This window comes from Cebus imitator, unplaced genomic scaffold (assembly GCF_001604975.1).
Source record: "Cebus imitator isolate Cc_AM_T3 unplaced genomic scaffold, Cebus_imitator-1.0 Scaffold338, whole genome shotgun sequence".
Lineage (NCBI taxonomy): Eukaryota > Metazoa > Chordata > Mammalia > Primates > Cebidae > Cebus > Cebus imitator.
The window spans coordinates 2,150,748-2,168,630 of record NW_016107653.1 but is presented as its reverse complement, the minus strand read 5'-3'; the positions used below and the strand labels follow the sequence as shown (position 1 = coordinate 2,168,630).

Genomic DNA, 17,883 nt, shown 5'->3' with positions numbered 1-17,883 from the left:
CCGGCTCATTTTTGTATTTTTAGTAGACTGGGTTTCACCATATTGGCCAGGCTGCTCTTAAACTCCTGACCTTGTGATTCACCCACCTTGGCCTCCCAACGTGCTGGGATTACAGGCATGAGCACTGCGCCTGGCCCTAGGGCTTGAGTTTTTCGAGTCCAGCACTGGGGTCTGAGGATCTCACCTGAAAAGTTCTCGCTTCTCTGGTATTTACCAACTTGATCAAGGTAACTGACCTTCCACAGACACAGACAACCAAGTGTGCTCTGTGGCCGGGATTTCTCTAAATAACCTGTCTTATTAAATAGGGTTCATATCTTTCCTCAGCCTGGTCCACTGCATCTGCCAGGAAAGAGAGCAGGGCCAGCTGCTTCCACACGGCCCCCAAGCTGCGGTCTCCCAACCCCATGCCTAGACATAGCCCCCCAGGCCCAGCCTTGCAGCTCTGAGCCTGGACATAGCCCCCAGCCCCCGCCTCCCGACCCCGCACCCGGACATAGCCCCCAGCCCCCGCCTTCCAAGCACTGCCTCGGGAGGGAACCACGTTCAACAGGGTGTCCCTCAAATTCTGCCCTGGTCTGAGCCCAGTTGGTGAATTTTGTTTCTAGACCTCATCCTCTTGTCTGAAAAAGCTCTGCTCTTCTTGATTTGTTTTTAAGCCTGGAGAGATCCATATCTGCTTTACAGATGCTGCTGGCCCCAGGGACAGTCGGGGACTCCTCTCGCCTGGCAAGCTCACCCCTCGGCCAGACGCCCCCACACCACGCTGCAGCAGGGCCTCCTCGAGAGCCTCACGCTGGCCCTTCAGGTCCAGGCGCCCTACCCAACCCCGTGTTGTGTTGTTTCTTCAGAATTCAGACGTTTCTCTGGCCTCTGCTACACCGGCTTGGACTGTGCTTTTCATCAGATACCAGCAACCCCGCCGTGGCCCAGCCCCTCTGGAGGCTCCTCCCTGCCCTGGCACAGGCCCCACCTCCCCAGGGCTGGCGGTCTGGGGCCCCATCACCTTTACGTGGCTGTGCTCCTCTCTCTGGGGGCCCATTGGATGCTCTTCTAACAGGTTAGTTTAAAAGTTTTTTTTTTTCTTTTTTTGAGACAGTCTCGCTCTGTCGTCAAGCTGAAGTGCAGTGGTGCCATCTTGGCTCACTGCAACCTCTGCCTCCCGGATTCATGCAATTCTCTGCCTCAGCCTTCTGGGTAGCTGGGATTACAGGCGCAGGCCACCATGGTTGGCTAATTTTTTGTACTTTTAGTAGAGATGGGGTTTCACCATCTTGGCCAGGCTGGCCTTGAACTCCTGACCTCGTGATCCACCAGCCTTGGCCTCCCTAAGTGGTAGGACAACAGGCACGGGCCACCGCACCGGCCGGTTTGAAAGTATTTTAGGGGAGCTGACAGCGGGAGGGTAGGGAGTCCTGAGATGGAGGTTCAGGGAGGGCAAGACCCCGCACCATGAAGAACCTCTAGGCCTGTTGCTGGGCCAAACTCACATGAGACAGAGAACAAGGACATGAGGAAGGAGAGGTTCAGCTTAGTCAAAAACAAAGCAAAACCTACTCAAGAGGTTGAGGCAGGAGAATTGCTGGAACCCGGGAGGCGGAGCTTGCAGTGAGCGGAGATTATGCCACTGCACTCCAGCCTGGGCACAGAGCAAGGCTCCGTCTCAAACAAAAACAAAAACACAGCAAGACCAAGCCTGGGGCTGGAGCGGGTGGCAAGGGAGGGAAGGTCTCCGTGAGGACCCCTGGCCTCCACCCCCCAGGCCGATGCTCATCCTCAACGTGCCGTGGTGGCGGCCCTCTATGCCCAGGCCCCACTGGCGCCCCCACGTCCGTCTGCTGAGTGCGCACATGGCCTCCTGGGCTGAGCCGCAATGTGACAGGAGGGACTATGGCGGCTGAGTGCAGGCGAAATGGAACTTGCCCAGCTCCACACAGGGCATCAGGGTGCAGGACAGGCTCCCTCGACGGATGCCCCGCAGCCTACCCGGAGATGGGCATGGCCAGCCACTCCCCTGTTGCCACCGTCGGTACTCACAAAATCTTGCTGAATGTCCGTGAAATCCTTCCCATATTTTTCCAGGGCCTCCTCGAAAAGGTTGGCCTCTGACGCCGACCACTCCTCCATCTCATCCCTGCAGAGCACGGGGCCGCCCTGTGGCACCAGTGCCGAGATGGCCTTGGAGATGTCGTAGATGTTCTTGTGGAGCGTGTCCATGGCGTGGAACTGTGGCAGGAGACAGCGGTGTCACCTGGGCTCCCGTGGCACGCACTCCCGCCACTGCCTCAAGGGGCTGGATCCCCTGCGGCCCTGGCAGTCCCTCCCTGCACCCTCTGCACAGGCTGGCCGAGCTTGGGGTGGATAGGAAAGGCCAGTCCAGGTGGAACAGCACCTCTGCAGGGGCCCTAAATGCCTGGGGCAGAGGCTGGGCCCAGGTAGGAGGAAGGGCGCAGCCACCTTGGGCCGTGGGTCGCCCCGGGTCCCAGCCCTCGGCCCACTTACCAGGGTGATGTCTCGGGAGGCGGCAGCGGCACTCATGTGCAGGCTGGGCTGCCGGACGGAGCTGCTGCAGTCCAGGGCCCGTGCGAAGGTACCCACAGAGCTGGGGAAAGGAGACACGCTAAGTGCTGGCAGGACAGGCAGGGGCTCCACCCATGCACCCCACTCCCCAGGTACAGGGGACCAGGGGCCATGGGCAGCAGGCAGCGTGGACGCCTGTGTCCCGGGGCCCAGCACCCACCCAGGAACCCATGTGCATCAGACTGAGGGTGTCCCGATAGATTAGAGCCACCTCAGGGCTTCTTTGAGGTTTTCTCTACCTCCCAGGCTGCTGGCAGGGAAGGCGCATGGTCCTCTCCTAGGCCTCGGCCTTTGCCCTGGCCCAGGGCTCTGCTCCCTGACCAGGCCCAGCCCACTTGCTCCCAGTGGCCCAGGAGTGGGAGCCCCATCAGGGACACATGTGCTGCACACAGGACACCCTTCTATTTAATGAAAGGCCTGGGCCGAACACTCCAGAGCCTCTCTGGAAACTGCTGGGGGGTCTCAGGGCTGCAGCCCATGGGATTCATGTTGGGATATGGGATCCAAGACCCCCACGTCCCCGACACCCACCACAGGGCAGGGAGAGTGGGAGCTCCAGGCACCACCCCTGCTGGTCTTGCCAGGAGCAGGACTCACCGGGCCACCACCAGGAACTGGTCGATCTGCTTGTCTGTGAGTGGGTTGTGCGCCTCCCACACCTTAGTCTCCAGCTTGGACTGGTCTCGGCCATCCTCCTCGCCTACAGGGAGGAAGTGTGACCTTTCCAGCACGCTGGTGGCGCCCCTCCTCCCCGGGTGCAGGGAGCTGCTGGGAGGGGGAGGGGAAGGGCTGTAGGGCCCAGTAGGTGAGGCCTGGGTGGAGGCTGTGGCACGCACAGGTATACGCATGCACACTCGGCACACGGTAGCCTCTCAACCCAGGGATGGGGTGCACACTTGAGGGGCCTCCTAGCCCCCCCAGAATGCAGGGCTCCAAGAACCGTGGTCATGAGACATGGAAAGGTTGGTGTGTAAATTTAAATCAAGCTTTTTATTTTTATGTATTTACTTATTTTTGAGACGAGGTCTCACTCTGTCACCCAGGCTGGAGTGCACTGTAGTGATCCCGGCTCACTGCAACCTCCACCTATTGGGTTCAAGTGATTCTCCTGCCTCAGCCTCCCGAGTAGCTGGGACCACAGGTGCTGACAGCACATCTGGCTAGTTTTTGTATTTTAGTAGAGACGGTATTTTATAAAGTATTTTATCATGTTGCCTAGGCTGGTCTTGAACTCCTGGCCTCAGGTGATCTACCTCCTCGGACTCCCAAAGTGCTGGGATCACAAGTGTGAGCCACGGCGCCAGGCCCAAACTTTTTATTTTGAGATACTCAGATTCACCTGCTGTTACAAGAGGGTCCTGCCACATCACAGCAGTGGCATACCACCTCCAGGACCTCCTGGGGGCACAGGCTCCCTCCTGGCCCCTCTTCAACCTGACGGGCTATGGGGCAGCCGCAGCTAAGCCCGGCACAGCCAGAGACGGGGGTGGGGGGCTCGGGGGCCACCGGCTGTTTCCTGCCTTCTGGGAGCTGGGACGATGAGAAACCCAAGGCTGGTGAAGAGGCCACGTGACACCAGCGACCGGCCAGGGTGGGAGGGCTCTGATGAAATGCTTTTACTTGCAAAGAACAAGACCATGGTGTCGGGAGACACCCCCAGGAGAATATGGCTGAGCGTGGCCCAGCCTGACCCAGGGGGAGGACCTGGAGAATGAGCGCCACGACTGTCCTCTGCTCCCACGATTGTCCTCTGCTCCCACGACTGTCCTCTGCTCCCACGACTGTCCTCTGCTCCCACGATTGTCCTCTGCCCGCTTCTCTGCCCGGAGCCACCTCCATGGCTCAGTGCAGGGGGCCAGGCTCAGGCTCCGCCAGCCGCTCCCAACCAAGGACGACCGAGGGCAGGGTCGCCCTCCACTGGGGCACCTGCTGCAGTTACAGCGTGGAGGGAGCTCTTGAGGCTAGGACAGGGCTGGACTCGGTCAAAAGTCCCCAAGAAAACACTATTTCTTGCTAAGAGGCACTGGCTCCCACACCCTGCCCCGAGGGCCGGGCGTCCTGGGCCATGTGTCCAGGGAGGGTCAGGCCTTTCAGCCTCTAGAAAACAATGCCCGGCCAAACTCAGAGGACAGCTTCGGCCAGACTCGGGATGGGGCCGGCCAGGGAAGTGCGGTGCCGCGGAGGGAGGGGTCGCTGCATGGCCTGAAGGTGAAGGGGCTGGGGCTGTGGGACGAGCAACGTGGGCTGGGGGTCTCCAGCCTGGGGTGGATTCCTCACCCTGGCTCAGGGGTACCCTGGGGAAGCCGGGGCCCAGTTCCCCAACTGCCAAGCAGCTGAACCTTGGAGTGAGCCCGCAGGCCACGGGGCTCTGCCTGTCCTCATCGCTGATGACGGTCACACTCCCTTTGACATTTCACTCACTAAAGGCAGGTGCATGAGTGTGCAATTTTCTATCACTGAAGAGGGACACGGCCTCCAGGAGGTGTGGAGGGCTCTGGAAGCCCCGGCCCGACCCTCAGCAGTTGTTGAGAGCCCTGCCCCTTGTACCAGTGGCCCACAAGCCAAGGAACAGCAGGGCAGCGGGGAAGGCAGTGTGGGTGGGGAGGCCAGCTCTGCGGCTGGCTCAGGCTGGGGGACCCTCAGCCCCATCGCTCCAGCCCCTGCAGAGCTCCACCAGGTCTCTCCAGGCTGGATCTCGGCCCTGGGTGCATGGGAGGACAGGGGCGCCTCACAGCCCATTCTCCCACCAGGCTGAAGGCCAGGCTGGGGCTGGAGGGATGGAGGCGCCAGGTGAGGGCCTCTGACCTGAGGCGGCTCCTCACTCTCTGGCCCTCAAGTGATCTGTGCTGTCCCTTGTCTCCCAGCCATGGATGCTGCCTTTCCACTGGGGCGCGGCTGCCAGGCCTTCACCCTTGGCCAGGCCAGGATAGCACAGCCCCGGGCTGGGAGACCCGGAAATGACAGCAGGGCACCCTGAAGGCCACAGCCCAGGCCCAGCACAGCACAGCACAGCACAGCGGCCTCCGCAGGCTCAGACCCACAGCCCAGGCCCAGCACAGCGGCCTCCGCAGGCTCAGACCCACAGCCCAGGCCCAGCACAGCGGCCTCCGCAGGCTCAGACCCACCCTACAGAGGGACCCAGCCTGGAAAGCAGGCCCAAGGAGAGATGCAGAACAAAACACACCAACAAGGAACCAGGTGGCCGTCAAGTGAAATAAAGCCTGTGGCAGGCTGGGCTGGGTGCTTAGCAAAACTGTAACAGCCTCAGAGAGGTGAGAAGTTACGTCCATGAAAAGAGGCCAGGAAACAGAAAGAAAGTGAGCTCAGGCCGGGCGCCGTGGCTCACGCCTATAACCCCAGCACTTTGGGAGGCCGAGGCAGGCAAATCACAAGGTCAAAAGATCGAGACCAGCCTGGCCAACATGGTGAAACCCCGTCTCTACTAAAAAAAAAAAAAGCAAAAGATGAGCCAGGTGTGGTGGCATGCGCCTGTAGTCTCAGCTGCTCGGGAGGCTGAAGCAGGAGAATTGCTTGAACACAGGAGAATCACTTGAAGCCAGGAGGCAGAGGTTGCAGTGAGCCCAGATGGCGCCACCACACCCCAGCCTGGGCGACAGAGCCATACTCCATCTCAAAAAAAGAAAGCTCAGGGGAGAGATGGGGTGGCAGAAGGTGCTAGACCATGATACCAAGGAAAAGTGGGGCCAAATGGGACATGAGAGGGAGGGAGGATGCCTGGAGGCCAGGTCCCCACCAGCACCTGCCAGCCTCTGGCCCAACACCTGCCCCGAGTCTGAGGAAGAACAGAGAGCGTGCAGGCCTGAGGTCCCCATGTGTGAGGCTGAAAGTCCCCTTAAGACACCTGCCACAAGTCCCGAAGACCCAGGGCTCACCCAGGCCAGCTACTCTGTGACCCTACTGATGGACACTGTCCACAAGGAAGACAGAGACCCTCCAAAGTCGCGTGGCTGGCAGGGGCTCCAGAGTCCAAGGTCATCACAAAAACACTCCAGAAAGATAGAGGAGAGAGAAGCCAGGACCCCAGGTCGACATCTGAGTGGAGCAGAGGTGAGCACGCTATGGCAACAGCACACAGAGAGGCTGCGGGAGCAGTGACCCCACATGCCAGCCACGTGCTGGGCTGCCAGCCTGACTCCAATGGTTAAACAAGGAGCATGATTTTTCACACCAGCCATGTGGGGCTGGCTGGGGGAGGAGGTGGGATAGCTGGCCCTCCCAGACGCTGTCTTTAGGACAGAGGGGTCCACAGAACCGCTGTGGCACCAGAGGCAGCTGCTGGGCGCTCAGAGCCCCCCAATTCTGGCTCGAGGGCCCAAATCTAGACCCAGGTGTCGACGTGCGCTGTGCGCCCGGAGAGTGGTGGGGGTCTTTCCCCCGGCCCAGCACCTCCCAGAGCAGGAACGCTGGCAATGCAGCAGCCCCATGAGCCCAGTGCTGGAGCCCACAGGTGCCTGAGGAAGATGGCACCCCAGCAACTGTGAGGCGCACCAGCACCTCACGTACGACCAACAAGAACATGAAACAGCCCCTGCTACCCAGGAGGCTGAGGCTTGAGGCTTGCTGGAGCCCAGGACCTCAAGTCCAGCCTGGGCAACACAACAAGACCCGCTCTCAAAACAAACCAAAATAGGAAAACCACCAAACCCCTTGATCATGACGGCAAGAAGCAAAGCTGCAAGTCCCTGCTGACCCAGGGCAGAGCCTGGGTCTGGAGGGCAGCCTTGCAGCCCTGCCCAGCAGGGAGATGAGGGACAGGGTAGAGAAGGGTACACAGGGAGCCCCAGGACTCCCCACCAGGGCTGCCGAAGCACCCGGCAGACGGAAGCCACCTGCATCTGGGGTGACAGAAGCTCCACAGCCACCACAGGCATCAAGCGCGGGGCACCCACAGGTAAGACACAAAACGCAGGTAGACTCATCCAGAAGAAAATTTCTGGAGACAAAAAGAACTTTAAGAAAGTAATGAGGCGGGCGCAATGGCTCACGCCTGTCATCCAGTACTTTGGGAGGCTGAGGCAAGCAGATCATTTGAGGTCAGGGGTTTTAGACCAAGCTGGGCAACACTGCAAAACCCTGTTTCTACTAAAAATACAAAAAAATTAGCAGGGTGTGGTGGTATGTGCCTGCAGTCCCAGCTATACGAGGGGCTGAGGTGGGAGCATCACTCACGCCTGCAGTGAGCGGTGATCGCACCACTGCACTCCAGCCTGGTTAACACAGCCAGACCTTGTCAAAAAAAAAAAAAAAGTAATGAAAACTAACTGCAAGGCCGGGCACAGTGGCTCACACCTGTAATCCCAGCACTTTGGGAGGCTGAGGCGGGTGGATCACCTGAGGTCAGGGGTTCGAGACCAACCTGGCCAACATGGCGAAACCCCGTCTCTACTAACAATACAAAAATTATCTGGGCTTGCTGGTGGGCACCCATAATCCCAGCTACTCAGGAGGCTGAGGCCGGAGAATCACTTGAACCCAGGAGGTGGAGGTTACAGTGAGCAGAGATCGTGCCACTGCACTCCTGCCTGGGTGACAGAGCAAGACTCCATCTGAAAAAAAAAAAAGAACAACTGCCAAAAGGAAACCGGGTCTCCTGGTACAGGGACAGCTGATCACCGCACGCTGCCTGGGGCTTTCCCAGAACCCCACCATCACCAGGAGTGGGTGGGGAAGGCCCACACACACCACCCGTGTGGACAGAGCCCAGGCCTCTAGGCCTGCACCTGCCACCTCCAGTCACACATGAGTCCCTGCCATGGCAGCCGTGTCCCAGCCCCTCTCACCCAGTATCACCTGGCAGGGCAGGACAGGACGGAGGGCACGTGCCCAGGGCAGCCCACCCCTACCTTCTTTTAACAAGTCGGTGATGTCCGCCTGGTACCGGTTTCCTACTCGAATCTCTCCTTTATCCGCCAGCAAGGTCTTCTGCTGTGGGTCATAGACTAGGGAATAGAAGAAGAAATCCTGGAAAACAACACAGGAGAGAGAGGCATCAGCGCGGCCAGGGCCGCCGGCAAAGTGCTGCCCAGAGCTCCTGCAGGGCGACACGGGCGCAGGAAGGAGGGCACAGGAGCCCCCACAGCTCTTGCCATGCCCGGGAGGAGCCTACAGCAGGGCCACAAGGATCGCTGGAGGGATCAGGGCACCTGCCCGGTGACCCTGCATGGGGGAGACATGCTGAGGGTCAGCAGGGGCGGCAGCCTCTGAGCAGCTGCAGGGGCGGGGCTGGGCTCCATGAGTCCTTACTGGGGCAGGTGGAACACAACTGCAGCACAAAAACCATGACTAACTTTCCTTTCTGAGACATGGTCTCGCTCTGTTGCCCAGGCTGGAGTGCGGCGGTGCAGCTGCAGCTCACTGCAGCCTCTGCCTCCTGGGTTCAAGTGATCCTCCCAGTAGTTGGCACTACAGGTGTACACCACATCCAGCTACAAAATCACTCCTATCAGCAGCAGCAACATGAAGCTCTAACTGATCTAAGGTGTTTAAGAGCAACGAAAAGCAGGAGCTCTGGGCACGACCTTGGAGGAGTGGCAACCACTGGAGAGCTAGGGATAAATCTGGACCCAGCTACGGGGCCATCCAGACCCAGCACCACTGGCCACCACCCATGCAGCAGGCACAGCCCTTCCTGCCAGCACTCCATCTCAGGTCGCCTCACACCAGGGCCCCCGGGCTCCCTCTGGGATGGAATCTGCAGGACGTAGCCTTTGCCGACCTTCCACTGTCTGGCACTGCGTGTACTGCACTGGGCTGGTCTGATGATTTTTAAAGCAGGCCTGTCCAGGTCTGGCCCTGGAGCCCCATCCCGAGCACTTGGCCTCGGCCAGGGCTGCGCTTTCCTCTTCATGTACCTGGTGCCCACTCCCCCTCCCGTTTCCAGGTCATCTTCCTGATTCCTGTGGGTCGTCTTCTCCAGTCTTTACCTGCTTTCCCCCTTTCCTATTCTGAAAGCTACTCTGCATCTTTTCTTTCAAGAGCTACCTTTAAAGTCCAGCATGACACCTGCTCCGCATGTGACCAGGAGCCACGCTGCTCGGCCTTCATCCTCTTGAATGGACACGGCTATCCAGAGGCCAGCTGCCAGGCTCAGCTCAGCCTCAGCTCCCACCCTGCCTGGATCTTTTTTGTTTTTCTGAATGAGCGTCTTGCTCTGTCACCCAGGCTGGAGTTCAGTGGCACCATCTTCAGTCACTGTGGCCTCCACCTCCTGACTCAAGGGATCCTCAGCTCAGCCTCCTGAGTAGCTGGGACAACAGTAAGTGCACGCCACCATGCTGGCTATTTTTGTTTGACTTTTGTAGAGGTGAGGTCTTGCTACGCTGCCCAGGCTGCTCTTCAACTCTGGAGTTCAAGTGATTCCCCGGCCTTGGCCTCCCAAAGTACTGGGATTACAGGGATGAGCCACGGCGCCCGGCCTGCCTATTTCTTTAAATTAATAAACACACGTGGTTTCTGTTTGGTGCTGGACTGCTCCGCTGGCCGAGGCCTGCGTGTGTCTGCAACTGCTATCTCCACACCCCTGCTCGGCTGTAACGGGGGCCCGTGCTTATCAGGACTTCATCAGTCAGGAGGGTTAGGCAGGGGCACAATCGTGCAAGGGCCAGTGGCGTTTGCTTCTGCTGGGTGCTAAGTGAACTCCCCCCGGGGCCTGTTACATTAAATTCCCACCTTGGGGCTGCTCAGAAACCCCAGGTAAGAAAAAGGGAGGAAGCAATAGTTCCCACCTGTAATCCCAGCACTTTGGGAGGCCAAGGCGGGCAGATTACCTGAGATCAGGAGTTCAAGACCAGCCTGGCTAACATGATAAAACCCCATTTCTACTAAAAATACAAAAAATTAGCCAGGCATGGTGGCGCACGCCTGTAATCCCCACTACTAGGGAGGCTGAGGCAGGAGAATCGCTTGAACTTGGGGTCCGGAGGCTGGAGTGGGCCAAGATTGCGCCACTGCACTCCAGCCTGGGCAGCAAGAGTGAGAAACTCTGTCTCAAAAAAGAAAAAAGGAGCAGGGAAAGGCGGCATGGAACAGCAGGAGGTTTTGGGGTGCCCAGCAGCTGAATGCGCAGCCTGTTTTGTCCCAGGGCGGGAGTCGACCCAGCCTTTTCTAGGGCAGACACAGCACAGACAGGTTTGTCACCGCACCTGCCGCTTCATCAGGGGCCTTTTTTGCTAACAAACATTTTCCGTGTCCAGATACATTTCTGCAGTCTCACCCTCTCTGTGTGGCTCTGTCACTAAGGGGTCTTTCTAAACTGTACTCCTCTAATGGAAACATTCCCCAGTGGAAACATTCACGGCGACTCCACAGCCTCCCTCCCGCCCAGCAGGTGGCTTCTTGGTTTCGGCTCAGCCTCCAGGGAAGCTGGTCAGGCAGCCTGAGAGGGTTCGGCCCAGCCCATGCTCCAGGCACGTGTTAGGACCCCCAGCCGGGCCCTGCCTGCTCGAGTCTGCCTGCTCATGACTCTGCGCTAGGGCCTGGGGCATGACCACAGCCCCAGCTGAGCCACTGTCGCCCTTCGTGCCTGCTTCCAGGCTGTGTGGTGGGAATGGGGACCGGGCAGGTAGTTCGGGGCCGAGCTTGGGCCACACTGTGGCCATCTGGATCCTTCAGACCCCATCCCAGAGCACCGACGGCCACGGCAGAGACGAGCCCCCCTAGGATGGGCAGGGCGGAGGCATCATCCAGCAACCTGCATCTGAGCTGGCTGGACACGCTGGGGGTGTTCAGGCCACACACAAGGCTCTGGCCAGATGGCAGCAGGAGGCCGAGTCCCAGGCCTGGAGATGCACCCGCCCCTTGCCAGGTGTCTCCTACAACTGTGACAGGAGCTCGGGGGAACTGACACGCTCTAGACGCTTCCCCCCACATGGCCTCGGAAAACCCAGCCCTCCCGTTAGCTGCTTCTCACAGCAGCCCTGGTGCCCCGGAGCTCCGCCAGGCAACGCTGCTCCCCAGGGACGTGTGGCATTGCCTGGAGACGATGTTTAGCTGTCACGACTTGGGGGATGCCATGAGGTGAGTAACCGCATAATCACAGATGACCGCCAGATAAGAACTGCCTGCCCCAGAGGCCAACACTGCCCAGGCCATGCCTGCAGCCCCAGGGGCACCTCAGGCCGGCGAGGGAAGTGGCCTACAAGGACTCTGCCCACCACCCAGGGGAGACCAGCCGAGGCTCCTGCGAAGACCCAGGTGGCTCCTGCCCCCCACCCTCCCCTCAGCCACAGCCTCCCTAGGGGGACCTCCCCTCGTCAGTTATTCAGGAGGCAGGAGAAAGAGGGGAGAGCCCCATGCTCCTGGCCCAGGACTCTGGACGCAGGGGCGGCTGCACGTTAATACACCTGGAAGTGACTGTCAGGACGCAATCCCTGCTTCCCCCCAGAACAGCCTGGGCCTAGAGCCAGGAGGGAAACTTGTCCCCACTGCCCAGGCCAGCAGAGGACACAGGTAGAGGAAACAGTGGCCCGGGGCTGCCGAGCAGACCCGGCTGGGCTGGGCCTCACCTCCCGCTCCAGGTAGGACTTCAGCGACTCGGTCTCGTTGAGCAGGGTGACGCTGCACTTGCCCCTGGAAGAGAAGGACGGGCAGGCTGGAGGGCGAGGGCAGCCCGAGGGGCCGGGGCGGGAGCTGCCGGGGGCTACCTGATGTGCGTGGCTGGCAGGGACTCTAGCTGCCGGGAGAGGAACAGCTCCCGATGCCGAAGCTGGTGTTTGAGTTTCTCCGGCAGGTCCACCATTTCCGGATTCTCCATTTCCTCTTCTATTTCCCCTGAAGGACAAGAAGCCCCGTCAGCACCGTGGCAGACACACGCTGCCAGACCAAGGCCCACCCACCGGCGCCAACACTTGGAGGCCCAGTCCCGGCAGGCACCTCCTCCTGCCAGATACTGTCCCGCTGTCCCCACCCCATGGCGGCCCAGCGGCTCCTTGGCAGGTGCCCCTGTGGACACTCTAGTGCCCATGTGCCCTTTAAGTCCAGGCACCCTGAAGGCCCAGGTTTCCCAGGGCATGAAGATGGGAGGAGGAGGGACAGCCAGGTCCGGGCCAGCCCCAGAAGCAGCAGGCGAGGGCGAGAGCGAGAGGAGCGGGTAGCCGGTGCTGCCAAGTGCCCAGGCCAGGAGGGCAAGGGGCAGCATCCTCCATCCATCCCCATCTTGTGCCAGACAGCCCCACACAGCCCACCACAGACCTCCCGCACCAGCAGGACACCCTCGGCCGGGGCCGCACCAAGGCTGGGCCGTGGGCCGGACACAAGGAGGGCCGGCCAGGCGCAGAGGCAGGCATGCAGGCAGCCCGTCCAAACTCTGTCCCTCAGCGGCGCTGCCGCCCCCAGCCCAGGGACACAGACAGGAGGACACCCTCCTTGCGGAGGCCGGCTCTTACCTTCCTCGCCGTTGTCCGCCCCCGGTCCGGCCTTATAGCAGACTGACAGGGCTATATAACAGACAGACAGCACCCGGCAGCAGGGTCAGCGCAGCACAGTGGCTGCTCCCTGCCCAGGGCCCGGACCGAGGGCTGTGCCGCCAGGGGACAGGGCAGAGCGGGGGCCACAGGCCTCCCAGTGGGGCCTGAAGACCACCCGGTGGAAGATCACTGGGGCCTAAACGCCCCCTATTTCGGCTGTCCACCCACCGATGCCCAAGCCCAGAGCAGAGCGAGCCCAGGCAAGCCTGGCTGCGGAGGGCCCTGCCCAGTGACCACCTCTGCCCCCACGCCAGCAGCGCTTCCCAGAACAGGCTGTCCAGGCGAGGCTGGGGCCGGGTGCGGGCCAGCTGCATGGGGATTCCTGCCCTGTGCTAGGAACCCAGGTAGGGTTCTTATAACATGAAAAATGGGGGCATGCAGGGGTGCTCCCAGCTGTCCCCTCCCACACCCAGCACCCTGCCGGCCAGACCGGACCACAGCCAGCCAGAATGCTCACCCTCTGCTGCCCCCTGGTGGTACCTGTGAGAAGTCCTGGCTCCTCTACGCGCCCCCAGGCACCCACAGCTGAGACTAAGGCTGGGAACGGCCATGCTGGGCCTGTTCTGGGTCAGCCCTATCTGGGCCTCAGGGGCCCAGGGTGTCTGCCCTGCTGAGCCTCACCTCCTCCCGGTCCATACAACAGGGCAAGGCCGACCAGAACAGCCCCAGTCCCAGGCCAACACACCTCACTCACGCCCACTCCTGGGGACCCACGAGCAAACTGCACCCTGAACTCAGACATCACCAGAGCCAGAGGCTGGCTTTGGGTCACACCTGCCCTATGCCAGGCCCCACTGGAGCACTGGCCCAGCCTAGACAGATACCCACAGTGGCTCCAAGACCCCCACCTCATCAGCGCCCCCATCAGCAGAACACGGCTCCGGGGTGCAGCCTGTCAGAGCTGCGGTTCCTGCCTCACGGCTGGCCAGAGCTGCAGTGAGGTGGACCTAAAGGTCCCAGGAGACCCCCAACAGGCAGAGGCAGCCAGGCAGGAGGTGGGGCTGGCTAGTGCGCCCTGACCCCACAGTGAGCCCTCCCTGGGACCCCGAATACACCAGAGCATGAGGCCTGGGGCATGGCAGCCCCAGGCTCAGGGCTAGGCTGGGCTCTGCCCTCACACCCACTCTTGGCTGGGGTCTCCTGGGCCCCCACGCCCCACTCTGGGAGACTCCGAGAAGGGACATTCCTCTCTGCCTGTCATTCAGCCTTGAGAAAGGCCTCATGCTCACAGGCTCTGCCAGGGTGGGGGCTTCTCTGCCGCGGAGGCTGCAGTGCAGCCTGGCAGGTGTCTACCCCCCAGCTTGAGGCCTGCGCTGTGGCAGGGGGGGCGCCCCAGCAGGGACTGGGCGGAGGCAGCAACGTGGGAAAGCCAGAGGCCTACCAGAGTGTCCTCACACCTGTCCCTGGAGGCAGCCAGGGGCCTCACCCCGGCTACAGCTAGCTCATGGAGGAGCAGGAGAAACACACAAGTGGACACGGCCTGGGAGGTGTGGGCCCTGCAGTCACCTCGAGGCCCAGCCACTAGTCATGAGTGTCTGTGCTCCAAACCCCTGGACCAGCGCAGACCTGTCACCCCTGACACCCGCTCCCTGCGCTGGGCTCTCCGTTCGAAAGGGTTGCCCACGCAGCTTTCCAGGAAGCCCCGTCTGAAGGGACTGCGCTGGGCTCCTCAGGGGCCAGTGCTCAGGCTGGGACACTGCCCTCTGCCCAGTCCCGCAGCCCCAGCAAGGCCCTTCTAGAAAGCCTGCCTGTGACTCCTCCCAATCACTTTATGTCTGGAGTCCCCTTCTGGGGCCCTCCCAGCAAAAGGCTGTCCTCTGGGGCATCTGAGAGCAGAACCTCAGCCCAGGGGGCCCCAGTACCCTCAAAGCCACCGATGCAGGCTCTCTGAAGCAGGGACACTGTGCCCCAGGTGCCAGAGGACAGGGCCTGGAGCCGCCCTTGGCCAGCCACAAACATGCCCAAATCAGCGGTGGCACCTGACTCCCCAGGCCACACAGACAGGCAGGGCCACATTGTGGCTGCTCGGCCTGCTTCTCCAGCGAGCCGGCCCACTCTCTACAGCGCCGACAGGCCAGCCCCCGACATGAAGAGCCAATGGCTGTGCCACTGGTTGGTGTCCCGCACCTGCAAGGCCAGACACCCTCCAGAACATGCAGCTTGGGGAGCTGCAACACCCCAGCAACACACCAGCTCTCTTCCGTGGTGCCTGGAGGCCACCGAGTGCAGGGGTGGAGTATACAAGCTTTGAGGTCAGAGGTCAAGGGTCACCCCACCTGGAACGCTCCCCACTCCAAGCAGAGACCCAGCAGTTTCCAGTTCCTCACGAAGCCAGAGGAAGCCCGTGGTCAAGTGCCAGCTCCCTTTGGGCCAGCCACATGCCCCGAGGCCCAGCCCAGCTGTACTGGCCCAGGGCAGCTCACGTCCGCATCCTCTAGGTGCTGAGGAAAGGTCCTAGCTGTCCGGTGGGCAAGGCAGTGGGGACATACCAAGGGCACATTCCTTCCTATAAGTGCCTGCCCCGCCGAATCCCAGCAAAGGCTCAGGAACAAGGCACCGGGGGCTGGACCGTCTGCCCGTCCTGAAGTCCCTTCCAGGGCAGGGGGAGGTCGCCTGGGCCAGCCTCCTGCTTTTCACTCATGGCACTGGGAGGGGCAGAAGATGCCAGGGGCTTCCCACCCAACCCACTGCCACTCCACAGTCCCTGGACCACACCCTGTTAAGGGTTGTGGGAGGCTATAGGTGGGACCTTGGCCCACCCCAGCAACACGGGTGCTCAGGCAGTCACATGCCACACCTACTGGGACACGTCACCCTGTGGCCCACAGCCTCAGCCTGGCTCAGATCCCACCCCAGTGATGCACCAGAGCAGAAGCCAAGAACACCCCTCACGCCTGCCCTACCCACAGCTGAGGGACCCTCAGTGAGGCACCCCTCCAGAAAAGACACCCACTGTGTCTGGTGCAGATGTGCCCAGCCCGACAGGCCCTGTGTCAGGAGCGGGTGGAGGGTGTGGGGGGCCTCCTGGCTCTGAAGTCGGTGTTCCCCGGCACAGGAGACCCCACCACCTGTGAACGCCTATTCCTAGGGGAGAAGCTGACCGCAAAGGCTGGAAGCATTCCCACGGTGGCTTCCTCCCGTGCGCTGTGCTGGCCGCAGCAGCCCCTCGCAGCCAGTTTACTGAACTGTGTTTGAACTGTAGAGAATACGTGATTTTCTGAAAACGCTACTCAGAATGCCAACAGAAGCCAAGCACAACTGAAAGGAGAGGGACCTGGGCAGCTGCAGGCAGCACGGTCCCACCAGCCTGAAAGTCTCCAGGTCATCATAAAAGAAAAAAAGAAGCCACAATCAATGATGCCCACACCCAGCCACACCCCATGCCAAGCTCACAGAGGATGCCAGTGAGAAACAGGCCACTTCCCCAAGGAAACAGAGCCAGGACACCCCCACCCACTGTAGAGGGGAGAAAAGGAGAGGTCAGAGAGCCAGGCAGAGGGTGGCCCTGTGAAGCCAGGACCCCAGGGAGGAAGGTCCCTGCCAGCCCTCTCAGCCGACCCTCCCGCCAGGCGGGCACCCCAGGGAGGCCGGACTCACTTGCGTGCTTGTCGGCCAGGGCGATGAGCGTGCTGGAGATGTCCCGCCTCCGGTAGAAGCACACCACCTTGGCCTCCACGTTTCCATTGGCCGTCTGTAACAGCAAGGCAGGGGCGTCTGAGGAACGCGACCAAACCAGGGCTGCACAGCTCTCAGGCGGGCTCCGAGACCGGCCCCTGCCATCCTGGGCCGGCATCTGTAACCACACTGCCCCTCTGGACCCCAGGAGGGCACTTCACAGAGGGAGCAAATCCTGCAGCTCTGGGCACCCGTGGCATCTCTCCCGGGGAGAAGGCAGGTATGTGCACCCAACCTCCACCTGTGTCTCCAGCCTCCCTCCGGTCCAGACCCCTGTGTCCCACCTGAGAACACCAGGGTCCCAGCGAGGAAACAGCCCTGCCTCACTGGGCAGGCCCGCAGTCAGCTCCTGGGAGCCTATGCCCACCTATCCCAGCCCCTCTTGGGTGAGCGTGGAGCTGCGCAGAAGGCAGGGCCCCAGCGGGGAATACAGCATGGACCTCCAGTGCCTCCAAGCCCCAGCGGGGGACGCAGCATGGACCTCCAGTCCCCCTAGGCCCCAGCACGGAATAAAGCATGGATCTCCAGTGCCCTCCAAGCCCCAGAAGGCAACGAAGCATGGACCTCCAGTGCCCCCAGGCCCCAGAGGAGAACGAAGCGTGGACCTCTAGTCCCCCTAGGCCCCAAAGGGGGATGCGACATGGACCTCCAGTCCCCCTAGGCCCCAGAGGGGGATGAAGCATGGACCTCCAGTGCCCCCAGGCCCCAGAGGAGAATGAAGCATGGACCTCTAGTCGCCCTAGGCCCCAGAGGGGGATGCAACATGGACCTCCAGTTCCCCTAGGCCCCAGAGGGGGATGCAATATGGACCTCCAGTGCCCCCAGGCCCCGCTGACCTAGGAGCATCCTCAGAACAGCTCTGACCACAACTCAGCCAAACGCTGCTTGGCCTCAGCCAGGCATGGGGCCAGCCCTCCAATCGCCCTCCCAGAGCAGCCACGGCCTGTGCGTCCACCACAGCTCCTAGGGGTGCTCCCACCTGGGCTGGCTGGCAAATGTCTCCAAGTGAAGACTACTGTAAAATGCCACCACAGAACAAGTTTCTATAACATCTTTATATTGCAAGGATCATGCTGTAATTCTTTTTTTTTTTTGAGATAGTTTCGCTCTTGTTACCCAGGCTGGAGTGCAATGGCGCAATCTC

The 17,883-nt window shown here is 61.1% G+C and overlaps 1 protein-coding gene across 6 annotated transcripts in view; it reads right to left on the bottom strand.

The window, feature by feature from the left end:
- The window catches only part of MTA1 (metastasis associated 1), a 54,576-nt gene that overhangs the window by 9,665 nt on the left and 27,028 nt on the right, over positions 1 to 17,883 (bottom strand). For 3 of the 6 annotated variants that reach the window (XR_001818250.2, XM_017505430.2, XM_017505428.2), the window contains exons 3-10: positions 16,662 to 16,755; positions 12,984 to 13,034; positions 12,243 to 12,369; positions 12,105 to 12,168; positions 8,445 to 8,562; positions 3,178 to 3,280; positions 2,503 to 2,602; positions 2,038 to 2,226 (exon numbers count right to left, since the gene is read on the bottom strand). Coding sequence is in view for 5 of the 6 variants with exons in the window: in XM_017505430.2 (XP_017360919.1) it covers positions 2,038 to 2,226; positions 2,503 to 2,602; positions 3,178 to 3,280; positions 8,445 to 8,562; positions 12,105 to 12,168; positions 12,243 to 12,369; positions 12,984 to 13,034; positions 16,662 to 16,755 (846 nt within the window). In the remaining variant the exon portion in view is untranslated. The remainder of the gene's footprint in view (positions 1 to 2,037; positions 2,227 to 2,502; positions 2,603 to 3,177; positions 3,281 to 8,444; positions 8,563 to 12,104; positions 12,169 to 12,242; positions 12,370 to 12,983; positions 13,035 to 16,661; positions 16,756 to 17,883) is intronic. The other 3 variants (XM_017505431.2, XM_017505432.2, XM_017505433.2) reach the window with 2 other exon arrangements.